This window comes from Camelus bactrianus, chromosome 2 (genome assembly GCF_048773025.1).
Source record: "Camelus bactrianus isolate YW-2024 breed Bactrian camel chromosome 2, ASM4877302v1, whole genome shotgun sequence".
NCBI lineage: Eukaryota > Metazoa > Chordata > Mammalia > Artiodactyla > Camelidae > Camelus > Camelus bactrianus.
In genome coordinates this window covers 135,428,277-135,445,784 of record NC_133540.1, presented here as the reverse complement: position 1 = coordinate 135,445,784, position 17,508 = coordinate 135,428,277, and the positions used below count along the sequence as shown (strand labels likewise).

General features: G+C 45.4%; 1 protein-coding gene across 1 annotated transcript in view; it reads right to left on the bottom strand.

Moving 5' to 3' along the window:
- Positions 1-17,508, bottom strand: part of POLN (DNA polymerase nu) — a 127,529-nt gene that overhangs the window by 35,237 nt on the left and 74,784 nt on the right. The window contains exons 16-17 of the mRNA XM_010959099.3: positions 17,359-17,436; positions 16,330-16,444 (exon numbers count right to left, since the gene is read on the bottom strand). Coding sequence (XP_010957401.2) covers positions 16,330-16,444; positions 17,359-17,436 — 193 coding nt within the window. The remainder of the gene's footprint in view (positions 1-16,329; positions 16,445-17,358; positions 17,437-17,508) is intronic.

The following is a 17,508-nucleotide window of genomic DNA, read 5'->3' as shown; positions in this document are numbered from 1 at the left end:
GAGCCCACTCCAATAATCCAGGATAACCTTGATCACGCGGCAAAGATCTTTTTCCACATAAGGTAATCCTCCCAGGTTCCAGGGGCTGTCTTTACTGGGGGCATTATTCAGACTACAATATGAACTGTAAAGTATTTAAAATGCTTATACAATGAGATCAAGGTTTTGAAAACAAAAAACAAAAAAACGAACAGGAATCAAAAGCATGCAAGTGTGTGCACGGGGGAGGCAGAGGCAGAGACAGAAGAATGGACAGGAATGACCATCTGGCAAAGGAAGACAAGCTGAGTGGAAGCTGTGACTTGGATGCAGCGTGAGGAACAAAATGCCCCCCTCCCTCACGCCCTTGGCCGACTAACAATAGATGGATACAGTCACGGTGGGTGTCCTGGAGGCCAGGGTGTCAGAGAGGCAAGAGGTCAGAGGTTCCCCAATTCAATGAAGCCAAACCTGGATTCCAGTTCCCTTGGTGAGAAGAAAAATGAAACGTGATCTGTTCAAAAATGAGGCAAGTGAAATTCTTTCTAAATCCTCTGTCAAACCTCTGCTTGACTTTGCCACATACACCAGAGGCCGTCGCTGGGCAGCTGACAGGGAGGGGAGAGACGGCGATCAGGCCTGCGAGTGCCCGGCAGAGACGGAGCAGAGAAGGGGCAGCTCTGCACCAGGGGCACAGCAGGCTCACAAGGGCCCACCTCAGGGGCCAGGGCGGATAAGTCAGACTCCCACAGGAGAGAGGAGGCCAAAGAGCTGCACTGCCTCCCACGGGGCTGCTGGGCCAGGCCGCCAGCCTGGATGCCACGGCATGGCCAGCAAAGGTGGGCTGCGCCCAGCAGCTGGGGTGTGGTCGGCAGCCCGAGCAGAGGGAGGGCAGATCAAACCTGGAAGGCAGTGAGTTCAGGATGTCACCTCCTAAAGTCCCAACTAGCACGCTTCTTGAGTTGTGGCTCAGAGATGTGGCCTGTGTCCGGTGAGGGGTACCTGGGGGCAAACGGTGGTGGCCCCCAAGCCTCCTTCAGCCTCACTGAGAGAGCGTGCCCACCGGGTTCCTCCCTCGACTCCAGACCTGCAGGGCCAGGCTCTTTGGTCACGGCCAACTCGGCACATCTCACAACCCTCTGGAGGCCACAGACACTGGAGGGCCCAGCGGCACTGGCTCCCTACTGCTTTTGTTTCCGTGGTAGGAGGGGATTACCCCAAAGCTGGAGGGCCCAGTAGGCACTGTGGGGAGGTGAGGCCTAACGAGGGGAGGCGGCTGCCCTGTGTGAACTCTGTTTCGGTCTGAGAACAGGGAGCACACAGGTGGACGGGAAAGCATTCAGCTCCCCTGACGGTGACTGGAGGAAATAGGAAAAACAGGACATCGGAGACAATCTCGTTTTCAGAGACGGACTTGCTGTTATGATTACGATTGTGAACAGGGCGGTGACACAGCAGACAAGAGGAGACTGAAGACCATGTCGTCGCTTTGCCTTCAGTGGGCATTTGTAGTCTGTCAGCCTGCTTTCCTTAGGAAGCCGTCCTGCCTTCCTGACCGGGCGTGATGCCCCTAGAGTGACGTGTGGGCACTTCATGTTCCAGACTCAGGACCAGCTCGAACCATCTGTTCTTTAGAGGTTTGAAAGCACTATTTGGCCAAGATGCTTTTTTGATGGTTGTGGAAGTGTAGTTCTTCTTTCTTCTTCTGTTTCCTTATTGGTCTTTTGGGCTTTCTGCATTTTCTTGAATCCTCGTAGGTAATTAGTATTTTCCTAGAAAATCATTCATATCATTAAAACTTACAATTAGCACAGAGTTGTACATGATGACCTCTTATTGCAAGAGGCAGTCCTTGGAAGAGACTCGTTAAGAAGAAAAACTTCTGGCAAATGAAGAAAAACCCCCATGAAATATTACAAGGGAACACTGCCTTCAGAAATCTGAAGGAAAACCATCTCCAATATAGAACTCTATCTCCAGCCAAATTATCAACCAAATGTGAGACATTTTCAAACAGGTAAGGTCTCTAACAGTTAAACTTCCACGTACCACAAGAGACACGTGGAACACGGTGAAAAGTTCTAAGGTGCATATAACCATAGTCCTAGAAGGAGACAAGAAAGATGGGAGGAGAAGCAACATTTAAAGAGAAGATGACTGAGAAGTTTCCAAAGCTGATGAAAGACATCAAACCACAGATAAAAGGGGAAAAAAAGGAACAGTACAAAAAGAACAATGGGAAGGAATCTTATAAGTAATGATAAAACAAATGCTGACTGTACAAAACCCTATCATGTTTTGTGTTGTTCAAAATATATGTAGAATTAAAATATATTAAAACAATAGTACAAAAGGCAGGAGGGGAGATAAATGGAGTTAAAGTGTTATATAGTCTGAGAAATGGTAAAAGCACAACTTTATATTACATTTTTAGAAGTGAAAGATGCTTCTAATAATCTCTAGAACAGTTTCTAAAAATTAGGGAAAGAACGTATAATTAACAAAGTAATAGAGGGGAAAATGACATAACAAAAACACTTAACTCAAAAAGAGGTAGAAAGAGAGAGAAAAAGAAGCCTAGAAAAAGTAGGACAAATAGGGCAGTTCCGGTCGGGATGGCGGAGTGGTAGGACCACAGCTCACCCTGCCTCGCGACGACGACAAAACCACAACTGACTGCTAGACAACCATCGAGAAAAGACTGGAACCTAGCAAAGGAGATCGTCTTCAACTGGAAACACAAAGAGGGGACCACAGCAGGACGGCAGGAGGGGCGTGTTCGTGATATAATCAGGCCCATACCCCCGGGTGGGCGACCCACAGCTGAAGAAGAGTTAAGTCGCAGAGGCCTCCCCACAGGAGTGAGAGCTCTGAGCCCCATCTCAGGCTCCTTAGCCCGGGTTACAGCACTGGGAGGAGGAGCCCCCAGGACATGTGGTTATGAAGGCCAGCGGGGCTTGGCTCTGAGAGCCCCACGGGACTGGGGAAACAGTGACTTCATTCTCTTGGGAAGCATACACAGAACCTCACGTGCGCCAGGTCCAAGGGCAGAGGCAGCGATTTCACAGGAACCTGGGACAGGCCTGCCTGCTGGTTTTGGAGGGTCTCCTGGGGTTGTAGGGATGGACGGCTGCAGCTCACTCAGGGGACATAGAAGCTGGTGGCAGACATTCAGGGATGTTCATCTGCATGAGCTTTCCTGGAGGCTGACATCTCGACTGGATCATTAGCACCAAGACCCAGCGCCACCCAACAGCCTGTGGGGAAGCCTCAGACCAAACAGCACACTGGGTGGGAGCACAGCCCCACCCAGCAGCAGACCCCCTGAGCCACAAAGGCCTCTGGTCCAGCCTCATCCACCAGGGAGCAGATACCAGAAATAAGAAAACAACAAGCCCAAAGCCTGTGGAAGGAATCCACAAACACAGGCCAGGCTCTAACCTGGGACCTGCTGGACCCTGGCCCTTGTCTGACAAGAGAGGAGTGTACTGCAGGGACGCACAGGACGTCTCCCACAGAGGGCCACCTCTCCAAGGTCGAGAAACGCTAACTAACCTACCTAAAAATACACATTGAAAGATAAACAATATGAGGTGGCAGAGGAGTACTCCCAGACCAAGGTTAAGAAGAAGAACTAAGTGATGAGGAGACAGGCAATTTATCTGAGAAAGAGTTTGAAGTAATGATGGTGAAGATGTTCAGAGAACTCAAGAGGAGTACAGAAGCACAGAGTGAAGTTTTTAGCAGAGTTGGAAAATATAAAGAATACCCAAACAGAGTTGAAGAATAAAATCGCTGAAATAAACAATACACCAGAAGGAACCAAGAACAGACTGAATGGGGCAGAAGAACGGATCAGTGAGCTAGAAGACAGATAAGTGGAAATCACTACTGCAGAACAGAAAAAAGAAAGAAGAATGAAAGGAATAAGGATCGTTTAAGAGCACTCTGGGACAACATGAAGTGCACTAATATTCGCATTACAGGGTCCCAGGAAGAGAAGGAGGGAGAAAGGACCTGAGGAAATTTTTGGAGAGATAATAACCGAAAACTGCCCCCACTTGGGAAAGGAAACAGGCACCCACGTCCTGGAAGCGCAGAAAGTATCACACAGGATCAGCCCAAAGAGGAGCACACCAAGGCACACAGTCATCAAATGGACAAATAAGGATGAGGAGAAAGTATTAAAATTAGCAAGAGAAAAGCAACAAATGACATCCAAGGGAACTCCCATAAGGTTATCAGCTGATTTTTCAGCAGAAACTCTAGAGGCCAGAAGGGAGTGGCAAAATATATTTAAAGTGATGAAAGGGAAAAACTTACAACCAAGAACACTCTATCCAGCAAGGCTCTTGTTCAGACTTGATGGAGAAATCAAAAGCTTCACAGATAAACGAAAGCTAGAAGATTTCAGCACCACCAAGCCAGCTTTGCAACAAATGTTAAAGGACCTTCTCTAGTCATCAAACCATAAGGAAAGAGAACGAAAAAGAAGAAAGAGAGAAAAAAACAGACTTGCAAAAGATTGCTTTGGCAGTTCTGGGTCGTTTATGGTTCCATATAAATTTTGGAACTGTTTGTTCTAATTCTGGGAAAAATGTTGTATTTTGACAGGAGTTGCATCAGATCCATAGATTGCTTTGGGCAGTACGACCATTTTGATAATGTTGGTTCTTCCAATCCAAGAGCACAAGATACCTTTCCATTTCTTTGGTATCTCCTTCAATTTCCTTCATCAATATTTTACAGTTTTCAGAGTATAAATAACCTCCTTGGTTAAGTTTATTTCTAGGTATTTTGTTATTTTTGATGCAATGGAAATATTTATGCCAGTTATAAAATTCTGTTTTTTGAAGAGAAAAAAAAAAGTGAACGAAGGGCTGCAAATGGCAAAATATTCTTCTTTATTATGAGTGAGTTGTATTCCATTACATATATATGCTGCACCTTCTTTATCCATTCATCTATCAACGTGCACTTAGGACGCTTCCATGTCTTGATAATTATAAATAATGTTGCTGTTAATAGTGGGGTGTATGTATCTTTTTGAATTAATTCTTATTTTATGGTTGGCTTTATTCCTTTGATAATTATGTAAGTTTAAAAAGCTAAATCACTAAACATTCTTAGAAACAATGAATAGTACATATATGTAAATTTACAAAATATGTGCAGTATATTGTATATATGTATTTACATGCAATATATTGTATATTTGCAATCAAATTGTAACAATTCTACCTAATAAAACTGAAAAATGGAAAAAAAAAAGTAGGCCAATTAGAAAACAATACTTAAAAAAAAAAAAAAAAAAGAAAACAATACTTAGAGGAGATACAGCTAAACACACCAGTAATTACCTTATGTGTAAGTGAGCAAGACACTCCAGTTTAGTGACAAAGATTTTTGGACTGAATTACATTTTAAAAACACTGCCTAGAAAAGATACACCACAAACACAGAAACACAGAAAGGTTGACAGTAAAAAGATGGAAAAAAGATCTATGATAAAGAAACTAACCAAAAAAGCCTGTGTGGAAGGGATCAGACAGTGAAGGCTTTATGTCAAGACACGTTACTAGAGCTGGAGAACATTTTAACAACTTAATTAAACAATGGGCGGGGGGAAGGGTTCAATCCCCAGAACCTCCTCCAAGCAGAAATCAATGAATAAACAAAATTACCTCCCCCTCATTAAAACAAACAAACAAACAAACAGAAAACAATGAGCAGAAGATCTGAATAGACTTTTTCCAAAAGGGAAATGCAAAGGGCCAACAGGCACATGAAAAGATGCTCAACATCACTAATCCTCAGGAAATGTAAATCAAAACCACAATAGATATCACTTCACACCTGTCAGAATGGCTATTATCAAAAAGACAACAAATAACAAGTGTTGGGGAGGATGTGGAAAAAGGGGAATCCTCCTGCACTGTTAGTGGAAATGTAAATTGGTGCAGCCACTGTGGAAAACAGTATGGAGATTCCTCAGAAGACTAGGAATAGACTTACCATATGACCCAGGAATCCCGCTCCTGGGCACATATCCAGAAGGAACCCTACTTCAAAATGACACCTGCACCCCAATGTTCACAACAGCACTATTTACAATAGCCAAGACATGGAAACAGCCTAAATGCCCATCGACAGATGACTGGATAAAGAAGACGTGGTATACTTATACAATGGAATACTATTCAGCCATAAAAACTGACAACATAATGCCATTTGCAGCAACATGGATGTTCCTAGAGAATGTCATTCTAAGTGAAGTAAGCCAGAAAGAGAAAGAAAAATACCATATGAGATCCCTCATATGTGGAATCTAAAACAAAACAAAACAAAACAAAGCAAAACAAAACATAAATACAAAACAGAAACAGACTCATAGACATAGAATACAAACTTGTGGTTGCCAAGGGGGCGGCGGGTGGGAAGGGACAGACTGGGATTTGAAAATGTAGAATAGATAAACAAGATTGTACTGTGTAGCACAGGGAAATACATACAGGATCCTGTGGTGGCTCACAGAGAAAAAGAATGCGACAATGAATGTATGTATGTTCATGTATAACTGAAAAATTGTGCTCTACACTGGAATTTGACACCACATTGTAAAATGACTATAGCTCAATAAAAAATGTAAAAAAAAAAAATTCCTTTCTGGGAAACACAGTAAGACTTCTTCAATGAATGAATGAAATGAAAATCCTATTTCTCTCTTTAGTTCTGTCAATTTCTGCTTCAAGTATTCTAGAATTCTCTTATTAGGCACATTCAGATAGAGGACTGTGCGTCTCCTTGATGAGTCAGTCTTCCCTCACTATGAGATGTTCCTCTTTATTTCTAGTAACACTCTCTGTTTTGCAGTGTAAGCTTCCCATCTTGGTATTTGATTTTCATTTACCCCATTTGCATTTTGTTCTGTCTCTCCTTTCTTGAATTCCTTTGGATGAATCACGTATTTTTTAATATCCCATTTTGTTGCCTCCATTGATTTTTTAAGCTATACTTCTTTTGGAGTTGTTTTAGAGGCTGCTCAAGAAATTGCAACATGCATCCTTAAGTCATCATAGTCTACCTTTAAATAATATTACAGTACTTGACCAACAGTGTAAGGACCTGAAAATAGTGTAACTGCATTTACTCCCCTTCCCACCTTTTGTACTTTTTAGTGCCTTATATTTTACTTCTATGCTATACCTTCAAAAAAAACCTTAAATCTTTTCAAGAATTCAAAATTCTATAGAAGCTACCTATAGAACCATATAAAGCATATATAAAATAAACTATGTAAAATAAAGGTTAAGTTTTTTTTTTAATACTTACCCTGACATTTACCTGTTCTGGTGCTCTTTTATCATTTCTCTTGAGCCTGAAGAACTTCTTTTACTATTTCTAGTAGAGCAGGTCTACTGAGACAAATTCTTTAAAATTTTGTAAATCTTAAATTGTCTCCATTTTGCCTTAATTTTTGAAAGCTGATTTCTGGGCATGGAAATTTAGACTGAGTGTTTCTTTCAGCATGGTAAGGCTGGCTGTTCCATTATCTTCTGGTCTCTGCTGTTTCTGGAAAAAGTTAGTTGTAGTTTGTATTGTTCTTTGTATACGTTCTCTGGTGGCTTTCAAGGTTCTCTTTATCTTTGGTTTTCATGGGTTTGACTTAAATGTGCCTAATGTGCAGTTTTCTTTGTTTTTAACATATTTAGGCCTTGTTGAGCATTTTGAATATGTAGATTGGGTTATTTAATCAATTTGGGAAAGTTCTCAGCCATTATACCTTCAACTATTTCTTCCACCTCATTCTCTCTGTCCTTGTGAGATGTCAAATTTGCACAGATTAGACCATTTGACATTGACTGATCTGACTATTGATCTTGGACTCTCTTTGTTTATCACTTCTTTTCTCTTTATATTTCATTTTGGACACTTTCTGTTGGCCAGTCTTCAAGCTCATGGATTCTTTCCTATACTGAGTCAGTCTGCTGTGAAGCTGAACAATGGATTCTTCAGTTTCGATACTGGATTTTCATCTCTTACAATTCTATTTGCATTCTTTCTATAGTTTTCACATCTCTCTTAAAATTAGCCATCTCAACACATATTGTCTACCTGTTTATTTAGATCCTTTAGTATTTTTTTTATCATAATTCAAAATATTTCTTCTGGTAGTTCCAATACCTGGGCCATCTCTTTGGCTGACTTCTATTGTTTGCTTACTTTCTTGGTCAAAACTCATATTTTCTTACTTCTTCTTAGGTCTTTCTTAAAATTAAAAAAAAAAATTATTTGCTAGACATTTTGCATAAAAGGACAGTAGAGACTTAAGTAAATATTCACTTCCTAAAAACGACCTGCCATTTCTTATGTCGGGTATTAGAGTCGGGAGCAGTCAACTTGATCTGTGGTTGGGCTGGGTCTGGACTTTATTGCAATTTTAGTTTGATTCAGTTCACTATTGGTTTGGAATATTTTGAGAGTGGGGCCAAATATTTTTCCCTTCTGAGGGGTCTAGAGTCTGAGAACTGGCACAACTGCAGGGCTTCCTGGAGCTCTGTAGTTAAGCTGTCAGTGCTTCGGGCCACAGAAGATCTCTTTTTGCATCACAAAGCGGCAGTTGGTCGCTCTCTGGGTTGCTAAGAAGAGCAGTGTGCCCTTCAGCCCCACCCCAGCTTCCGCACCAGGGAGCGGGCCTCTGCCAGGCGTCCTGGAGGGCTTTCTCCCAGGCTTCTGCCCTAGAGCAGCCTTTAGCAGATGACGGTTCAGAACACCTTGGGTCGATTTGTCTCAGCTGCCCTGCCCTGCCCCCAGCTTTGGCCCTAGACACTTCGTGAGGACTCATGGGAATGAGCTGATGAATGATGGAATCCGTACCTGGGGCCTTTTGGAATCCTGTCACCCCAGCCCCCGTGTGATTAAGGCTTAGCTGGCCTCTCCTTCCTGCCACTCCACCGGGGGTGAGGGGAGCCAGGAGCTGCTTCTTTTTGGCGAAGGGCTCATCACTTTCTGGAGCTCTGCTGACTTAGCTGTATCCTCAGCTCTCTGGTGAGTTTAGAAAAACCGATTTTATAGTCTACTTATCTTGGTTTGATTGTTAGGGTTAGAGCAATATGCTCTTGTCATTTTTTTATATCTTAGCTAGAAATTCATCTTTTAATTTTCTCATGAATTACAAATTTAGAAAACCAAAGTAGCTATGTTTCAGGACACATACTCCAGCACAGGACGAGGTGTGCATCGGGGGAGGAGGGGGGAAGTCACACTAACTTTCAAGGGAGTGCAGCTGTGAACTTGCTTCCACCACCACGTGGCCGGGCGACGAGGTCCCTACGCCACGATGTTCCCAGGAGAGTCTTCAGCGGCAATGCAACAGAGCTGCCCTACGAAGCTGGCCTTCCAGGCAGAGAGTATCTCGGGTGTCACTGAAAGTCCGCCGAGAGTACCTGGAGCACTCATGTGATTCTCTGCAACGCTCATCTGCTTACTCCGAGATTACTGAAGCCCAGAACAACTCAGTAACGAAGCAGGTAAGATGCGGTATTCAGACTCATCTTTTACAGAAACGTACATAAATGTTGACAAAACGAGTGGCTGCCTCTTTGCTGCACAGTAAGGACAGGCTAGGCTCTGCTCAGAGGCTAACACAAACAAACAGGCGCTCACTTCTTGTTCATGTGGCACGTCCACCATGGGTGAGCAGAGGCTCTGCTCCGTGGAATCTGTGTTCTGTGATTCAGGAGTAGAGCCAGCCTACATCTGGAACACTGACGGCCGTCATGGCAGAGGAAGAGGAAAATACGCATAACCACGTGCTGGCTCTTAAATTTTCACCCATCCGAGACAAGTATCACTTCTGTTCACAGGTCGTTGGTTGCAGGTCACGTGGCCGAGCCTGAGTCGATGACGATGAACAAGGGAGCACAGGCTTCCTCTACAGAGGAATAACAAATGCTTCCAGACAATAATACATTCTACCACGCCCACCCTTCTGATCGCATGTGTCTGCCTTCCTCCCCCTTGCCAAGGGAGACGATCCAAAGTCTCACCTGATGGGGCTTCAGGGTTTTGTGATCATCTTCATATCAGGTCCCGTTGGGGCTCCTCTTGATCTGGAGGCCAGTGAACTAAAAGGTCAAGTCCACCTTTCACTCCACACATGTGACATGCAGTGGTGGGGCAGGGACAGGATGACCACACAAATGCTCCTATTTGGAAAGGGGAGGGGTGGGAGACACGTGGGCGCCACCGGTCCAGGGCAACTGCAGTCTCACCGGGCAGGTGCTGAGGGGCCTTCTCGAGGGGGTGAGATACCCTTGCTCAGTCCCTTGCTTTCCAAGGCCGTTTGCTCCACTGCCGGGACTTCCTTGTCTGCTGTCTTTCTTGGCCACATGTAAGCGGGCACTGAAGGACTTTCTTTCCTTGGCAGAGTGAGCATATTTCTCAGACTGCTTCTTGCCCATAGAAAACATGGCGCCCAAGGTTTGCTTTAGGTCTCAAGCAATCAGTGTCTTTTAGCCCTGGCTGGGGGCTCTTGGGGAAGCATAGCTCTCAGAAAGCACCATCCGTTCTATCTGACTCCAGTCGGCTGCATGTGCCCACAGACACACCCACACCTCATTTAGAGACGCATCCTCTGTCCAGACTGCACCACAGGCGTCTGAAGCTTCGGAACCTGCAGGAAAGCTACCGTTAGTCTCTTCCTTCCAGAGCCATGCTGTCTAACCATAAGGATTTATGGATGCTACCCTAATTCTTTCGGAGATGTTAACAGTGGGCACTGAAACCATACCTTTAATTTGTTAAAGGCAGTGTTTTAATTGGCCTTGTTGCTCAAAGCACTTTTCAAATTCATCTTTTGCTGGTTGGGCATGAGAATCATTTCTATATACAAATGTGTAAAACTCCAATTTTCTGGAATCTCCTTATTCCTTCCCATTCTGACGTGTAACACCGGCCAGTTCTTTTCCGAGTTTGTTTCTTACAGTACCTTGTCGCATGCAGACAACAGCAACCGAAGCACGTTCCAGCGCCCTGTTGGCCACTCTGCCCAAGGCTCAGCTCCGCAGGGAATTACCCGCTTCACAAGCTATCACAGGCGGCAGTTTTATCAAATGTTACACCATTTACCAGGTAAATCCTCCAGGCTCCAATAAACATCTCCCCACTGGCCCCAAGCATCTCCCGTCACCTGGCCCCGAAGCCAGTGCCACATGCTTTGGGGTTCACGGTGGCAGCCCCTTACTTCTGGCACTAAGTCTGGTAGACACCATGGAGGGCCACGGTATCCTGCCTTTCTGCAGCACTCTGAAACCTCACTGCCTACAGCAAGAATGCTTTCTCTCTCACCTTCACCAGCCTTCCGTCACAGGCTGGTCCACCGTTTGTAACGCAGGATGACGGCACGGCCTCTGCCAACTGTGCAGCTGCGGCCACGTGAGAAAACAGAGCAAGAGGAGCCGCGTGCAGTTTCTGAAAGCCTCAGCTTCGGAGACACACGTCACTTCTGCGTACATTTTATTAGCCAGAGCAAGCCACACGCCCGAGTCTGCCACCTCCCGGGTAGGGAAGCACCGCCTTCCCCCAGGGATGGGGAGCGGCCCCCAGCACCACACCTGCTTTACGAGGGAACAGCTTAGAAAAGCACCCAAGAAAAGTCTTAAGCAGAAGAAAAACTAGTATATTCTCCAGTGAACAGTTATTTTTTAAGTTTCAGTCTGAAAATGTTGAGGTGAATGTACAACAGATAAGAAATGCTTTTTATCTGCACTTTGTAAAACTTTTAGGAAACCACCTGACTGGGCACATATGTAATGATTCCTGCGAGGAAGGCCGCCTCAGTGCAGACCGGCTGCGTCCTCCGCGGGCACCAGGACACGCTGGCACTGGAGCAGGCGGCTCTGAGCCCCGGACGCGGCTCTGCGCTACCCCATGGGCCGGCCCAGCGCGCTGGGCTCCAGGCTTTCATTGGTCACGTCATAGCTTTGCAGAGCATCTCTAAGACTTCTTCCAAGCCTCCATTTTTGTATACAATCTACATATTCTCAAAGGTTGTTCAAGAAAACTGTTATTCTCTGAAAATGCTACTAAATATTTCAGAAAATAACATCGAATTGCCTTTTTGCTTTTTGTGCTTCAAAAAAATAAGGCATTTACATGAAACAAACATTCTTAAGAGTGTGTTTGATCTTGCTGCTGTTTTACCATGTGCTATTCCAGTCCTCTGTTTGGAACATAAAAGCCATTTCCAAAGCAACTAATTACAGTATAAGTCACAAGTGCTGGATTGCTGCGCTGGTAGGGAATTAGGGGCCACCATCGTGCAAATATCAAAAGCTTCTTATTTTTGAAGTTCTCCCCAAATCTAGTTTGTGATAAATAAAACGCAGGAAGGCAGACACAGGACCGAGCACAGAAGCGAGCTTCTCAAGCCGCCTTCGTGAGTGGCCAGCTGAACGGGAACCCGAAGCGGATTACTTCCTGCCCGGTACTTCATGCCTTTCTCAGAAACCAGCCGAGAAGGGTCTGGTCCTGGCTCTCCTTTCCGTTCCACTGGTCTGTGTGTCTTCCCTGCCAGCACCACGCTCTCCTGGCGGTTGCATGCTAGGTCTTAACATCAGGTACTGATTCCTCCCACTTCACTCTTTGTCGAGATGGATTTAGCTGTTCTAGGGCCTGTGTTTTCATCTAAATTCTAGGATAAGCTTGTCTTATGTCCACAAAAAACTTGCTTGGGTTTTACCAAGGATTACGTTAAACTTACGGATCAATTCAGGGAGAACTGACATACTTCCCCTGTTGAGTCTTCCATTTCACGCACACACACTGTCATTCCACTTATCAGATCTTCTTTGATTTCTTTCATCAGCATTTTGTAACTTTAGACACACAGATCCTATATATATATTGTCCAACCGAATACTTAAGTGTTTATCTTTGCAGTGAATGTAAATGGTATTGCATTTTACATTTCAATTTATGCATGTTTGTTGTCAGTTCATAGAAATGCGATTTTGAGTTTTACGTGTGATACCGTGTCTTGCACCCTTGCTAAACTCATTTATTAGTTCTAGGAGTTAAAAAATGTTTTTTTTCTTGTATATTCTTTGAGAATTTCTACATAGACAATCATATCACTATAAATGGAGACGGTTTTATTTCTTCCTTCCCAACTTGCACTGTTTATTTCTTTTCTTTGCCTTATTTAGTGGCCAGGACTTCAATATTCAATATTAATAAGTTGTTGCTGATCTTAGGGGGAAAGAATCAGCCTTTCACCATTAAATATGATATTAGCTGTCAGGTTTTACAGACGTTCTTTGTCAAGTTGGGGTTGTTCCCTCTCCTTCTAAACTGCTACTGAGAATTTTCATGATGAATGAAAATTACATTTTGTCAAATGCTTTGTCTTGGTCAATTGATATAATTATTTTCATTCTTTAGCTTGATCACATGGTGGATTACACTGACTGATTTTCACATGTTAAACCAGCCTTGCACACCTGGAATAAAATCCCACTTGGACACAGTGTGTAATTACTTACAGACATAGTTACAGATTTGGTTTGCTAATATTTTGCTGAGGGTTTTTGCATCTAAGTTCAGGAGTGATTGTGGTCTGTAGAGGGGTTTTGCTTTGTTTTATTTTGTATTTACTCTCAATGGTTTTAGTATCAGGGTAACACTGGCTTCACAGAACGACTGGGAAGTATTCCTTCCTCTTCTGTTTTCCGGAAGAGGCTGCATACAACTGGTGTTAATTCATTAACTGTTTGGTAAAATACTCCGTGGAAGGCATTTGGCTCTGGGGATTTCCTTTTCGGGAGATTTTAAACTACAAGTTCAATTTCTTTAACAGTTACAGGACTATCCAGGTTACCTATTTCACCTTAGTTGGGTTTTGATTGTGGTTCTCGAGAAACCGGTCCGTTTCTCCTAAATCGCTGGGTCTTTGAGCATCAAGCTGCTCCCAGCGGCCCCTCTGACAGCTGCGGAGGCCCTGCTAACGCCCTCTGCTCCGCTCCTGGCGCTGATGCTTTGTGTCTTCCCTATTTTAATTTTTGTCAGTCTTGCTAGAGTTGATCAACTTTATTGATTTTTCAGAGAATTGGGTTGTGCTTCATTGATTTTCTCTATTGATTTCCCATCTTCAGTTTCACAGATTTCTGCTCTTATCTTCATTATTTCCTTACTCCTTTTTTTCAGGTTCTTGAGCTAGAAAGTCAGGTGATTTATCCAAGGTCTCTCCTCATCTCTGACGTGAGCTTTAGGGTGGGGCTGCGCCTTCCCTCCTGGCACTGCTTCCGCTGCATCCTTTGCCTGATGCCTTGGCAGAAATGTTTTGCTGTAACACTTGTTTAACAGCAGTCAGAGTAGCTTTGGGCCCATTGAACAAAGAACGTGCTTGGGGATCTGCGCACAGACACTCGCCTTCAATCACAGACAGACTCTGCCACACACCGTAAAGGAGAGTACACAGAGTGCTGTTCCATCAAAGCACTGAGGTGGCAACAAAGCCCAGGTGTGAACCAAACAAGCAAAATACTCTTCCTGACCAAGTAGGAACCATCACCTATCTCTCTCACCTCTGGAGAGAGGGCAGGGGGGTTATTAAATCTATCACATGCCTTAAAAATCCCGTTCTCTTATACCCTAACTGGAGAGAAAGTGAGACAGAAGAAGGCCCATCTTCCGGGAGGAAGCACCCAGAGAAAGTTGCGTGAGCCAGACACTGCCAGGTGCACCTGCGTAAAGGTGCAGAGGAGGGAAAGAGACAGAGACAGAGAGTAAGACAGACGCCCAACGCTGGCCGTCATCAGGGAACGTGAATCCAGACCGCAAAGACCCCGCTTCACACCCACGAGGATGGCTGCAGTCAAAAGACAGACAATGAGAAGTGCTGGTGAGAAGGTGGACAAATCAGAAGCCAGCACACTGCCTGTGGGTGTACAAGGGTGCCGCTTTTTGGGAAACTAGTTCAGCAATTCCTCAATAAATTAAGTACAGTCACCACTGAACTGTACGTTTTAAAATAGTTAAGATGGTAAATTTTATGTTAGGTTATTTTACCACATTAAAAAGTTAAACACAGAATTACTATGACACAGAAATTCTACTCCTAGGTATCTACCCAAGAGAAATGAAAACTTATTTCCACATGAAACCTTGTACATGAATGCTCATAGCAGTATTATTCACAACAGCCAAAAGGTGGGCACAACCCAAATGCCCATCAGCTCATGAATGGATAAGCAAATGGAGTATCATTTGTTTGTTTATACTGAAATACAAAGAATACACTACTCCACAGAATGCAGTATTATTCAGCCATAAAAAGGAATCAGCACTGACATACACTCAACCTGGACGAACCTCGGCAGCGTGAGGCTCAGTGGAAGGGGACAGGCGCTGACAGAGCCCCACGCCGCGTGATTCCAGTAACGTGACACGCCCAGAACAGACAAACGTGGGGACACAGAAAGCAGCCTCGTGGCTTCCATGGGGGACAGAAGAGCAGGGTTTCTCTTTAGGGAGGTGGAAGCATTCAAGAGCTGGACAGCGATGATGGTTGCAAAACCTTGCGAATGGCCTAAAACCCGCTGAATTCACTGTAAAAGGGTGGATTTTATGGCGTGTGAATTATATCTCAATTTTAAAAAGAATAAGTGGTGCACACCAAGGAGAAGGGCCTTTCCCCGGGAGCAGCGGGCCTGGAGGAAGCACCAGGACTTGGAGGCATGGGTCAGGGCTGCTGCCGCAGGCGGGCACGACCCCCGCAGAGCCTGTGAGCTGGGGCGGGGCTCGGGGGGCTCGGGCAGGGCCTGAGCTGCTCTTGCTGGCTTCGGGCCTCAGCACCCACCGCACCCTGAGGAAAGGCAATCACTGTCCCAGACGGGAGGAGTTCCAGGCCTCAAATTGAAAGGAGAAAAGCCTAAGTAGGCAAAGTTTATTCCAACAAGCAATAATGAGCCGGCAGTGAGGACGAGCAGGGAGACAGTGCAGACTTGTTTTGCACCTCAGCGCATAGGAGGGCTCAGTGACTTCCCCCTCGGGCTGCTTCAGGCCCTGGGCTTTGTCATCTGGGGGGAAGGAGGGACCTGCACCTTTCACTGTTCGATACTTCTACTCCCTTCTGCAGCGATCGCCTTCTCTTCTAGTGGTGAAGAGCGATCATTTCTTTCACAATTAGGAACCTCTTGGCATCCTAGATCTCTGCTCTTCCAAAAGAGTAACTACTAGAGAAATGCATGATTTCTTTCTTACTAAAAGAGCTTTGGAAGAACTTCAGGCTTTTGAAATCATGTCAGCATCCCTAAGGATCTGATAATATTATGAGCTCATGTATCTTACCACTGTGAAGTCAGGGTAGAAAATACATCGTCTCTTTCCAAGTCCTGGAATAACTTCAGAAGTTCTGGATCCCCAGATAAGTGTGCAAGGATGCGCAACTCGATCTGCGAAAAGTCTGTCAGATAGAGAGCTCTGCTTAACTCAGGTCACCCACAATGTCCCCCGTTGTTGCGGCCTCCCCTGGCGAAGCTCGACCCGCCCTCCCCAACGAATCAAGGTCAACATCCGCACCTCCCACCTGCAGGGCCCTCTGGCCTCAGGGCTCCTGGCCATCCCTGTGTCTCAAAGTCCAAGGGACCTCTTCTGCCCTCGTGGGGCTGGCAGTGCCTCCAGGGTGGGCTGTATCTATTCACCCCTTCATTCTGTACGTCAGAATTTTAGAAAGGGCCTACTGTGTGCCAGGCTGTGTGCTTGGGGTCCACTAGTGAACAAAACAGACAACAGTCCCTCCCACGTGGAGCCTATATTTGAGGAGAGGGAGGCAACTGGAGTGAAACGTCTGGTACGCTAGACGGCGAGAGAGGGAGTGGAAAAGAGGTCAGGGTGGGGAGGCTCAGGGCTGAGTGTGGGTAGGTAAGGTGCTGTTATAAAAAGGGCAGTGGACACCTCCTCAAGAAAGGGGTGCCCGCACCGCGGCACAGAGGTGGAGGGTTTGCGAGACGGTGTTGGGGGAAGGGGTCCAGGCAGGGCTGGTGGTTGCTGGAGGACAGCAGAGTGACCAGCACAGCTGCGGCAGGTGAGCAAGGTGTAGCGCCGGAGGCGCCGAGGACGGTGCAGGGGTGGGCAGACTGAGCGGGACGGGGTGGCGCGGCTGGGATCTCCATGGTAAAGCGAAGGGACCCAGAAAGCCTGTCTGTTCTTACTTCCTGCCCATAAGAAATCTGTGCTTCATGTAAACATTTGCCCTAGGATTTAAAGCATGAGTTCTACGCGCACCTCTGAATCACTCAGCGTTTAAGTGTCTGAACTGTATGACTCACATTAAGTGAGCTGCAGGGACACACACACCCTGCCGTGGCTCACACGTACCTGCTGATAGGAAGGTGCGGCCTTCGGATGAAACAAACGCGGTCCTCGGAGAGATGGTGAGGATTTCGTCTTCTTCACCTGAATCGTTATTTCAAGAGCACTTGGTGAGTTTGGTCATGAGCGGGTTCGTAGCTACTCCTCGTACAAAGT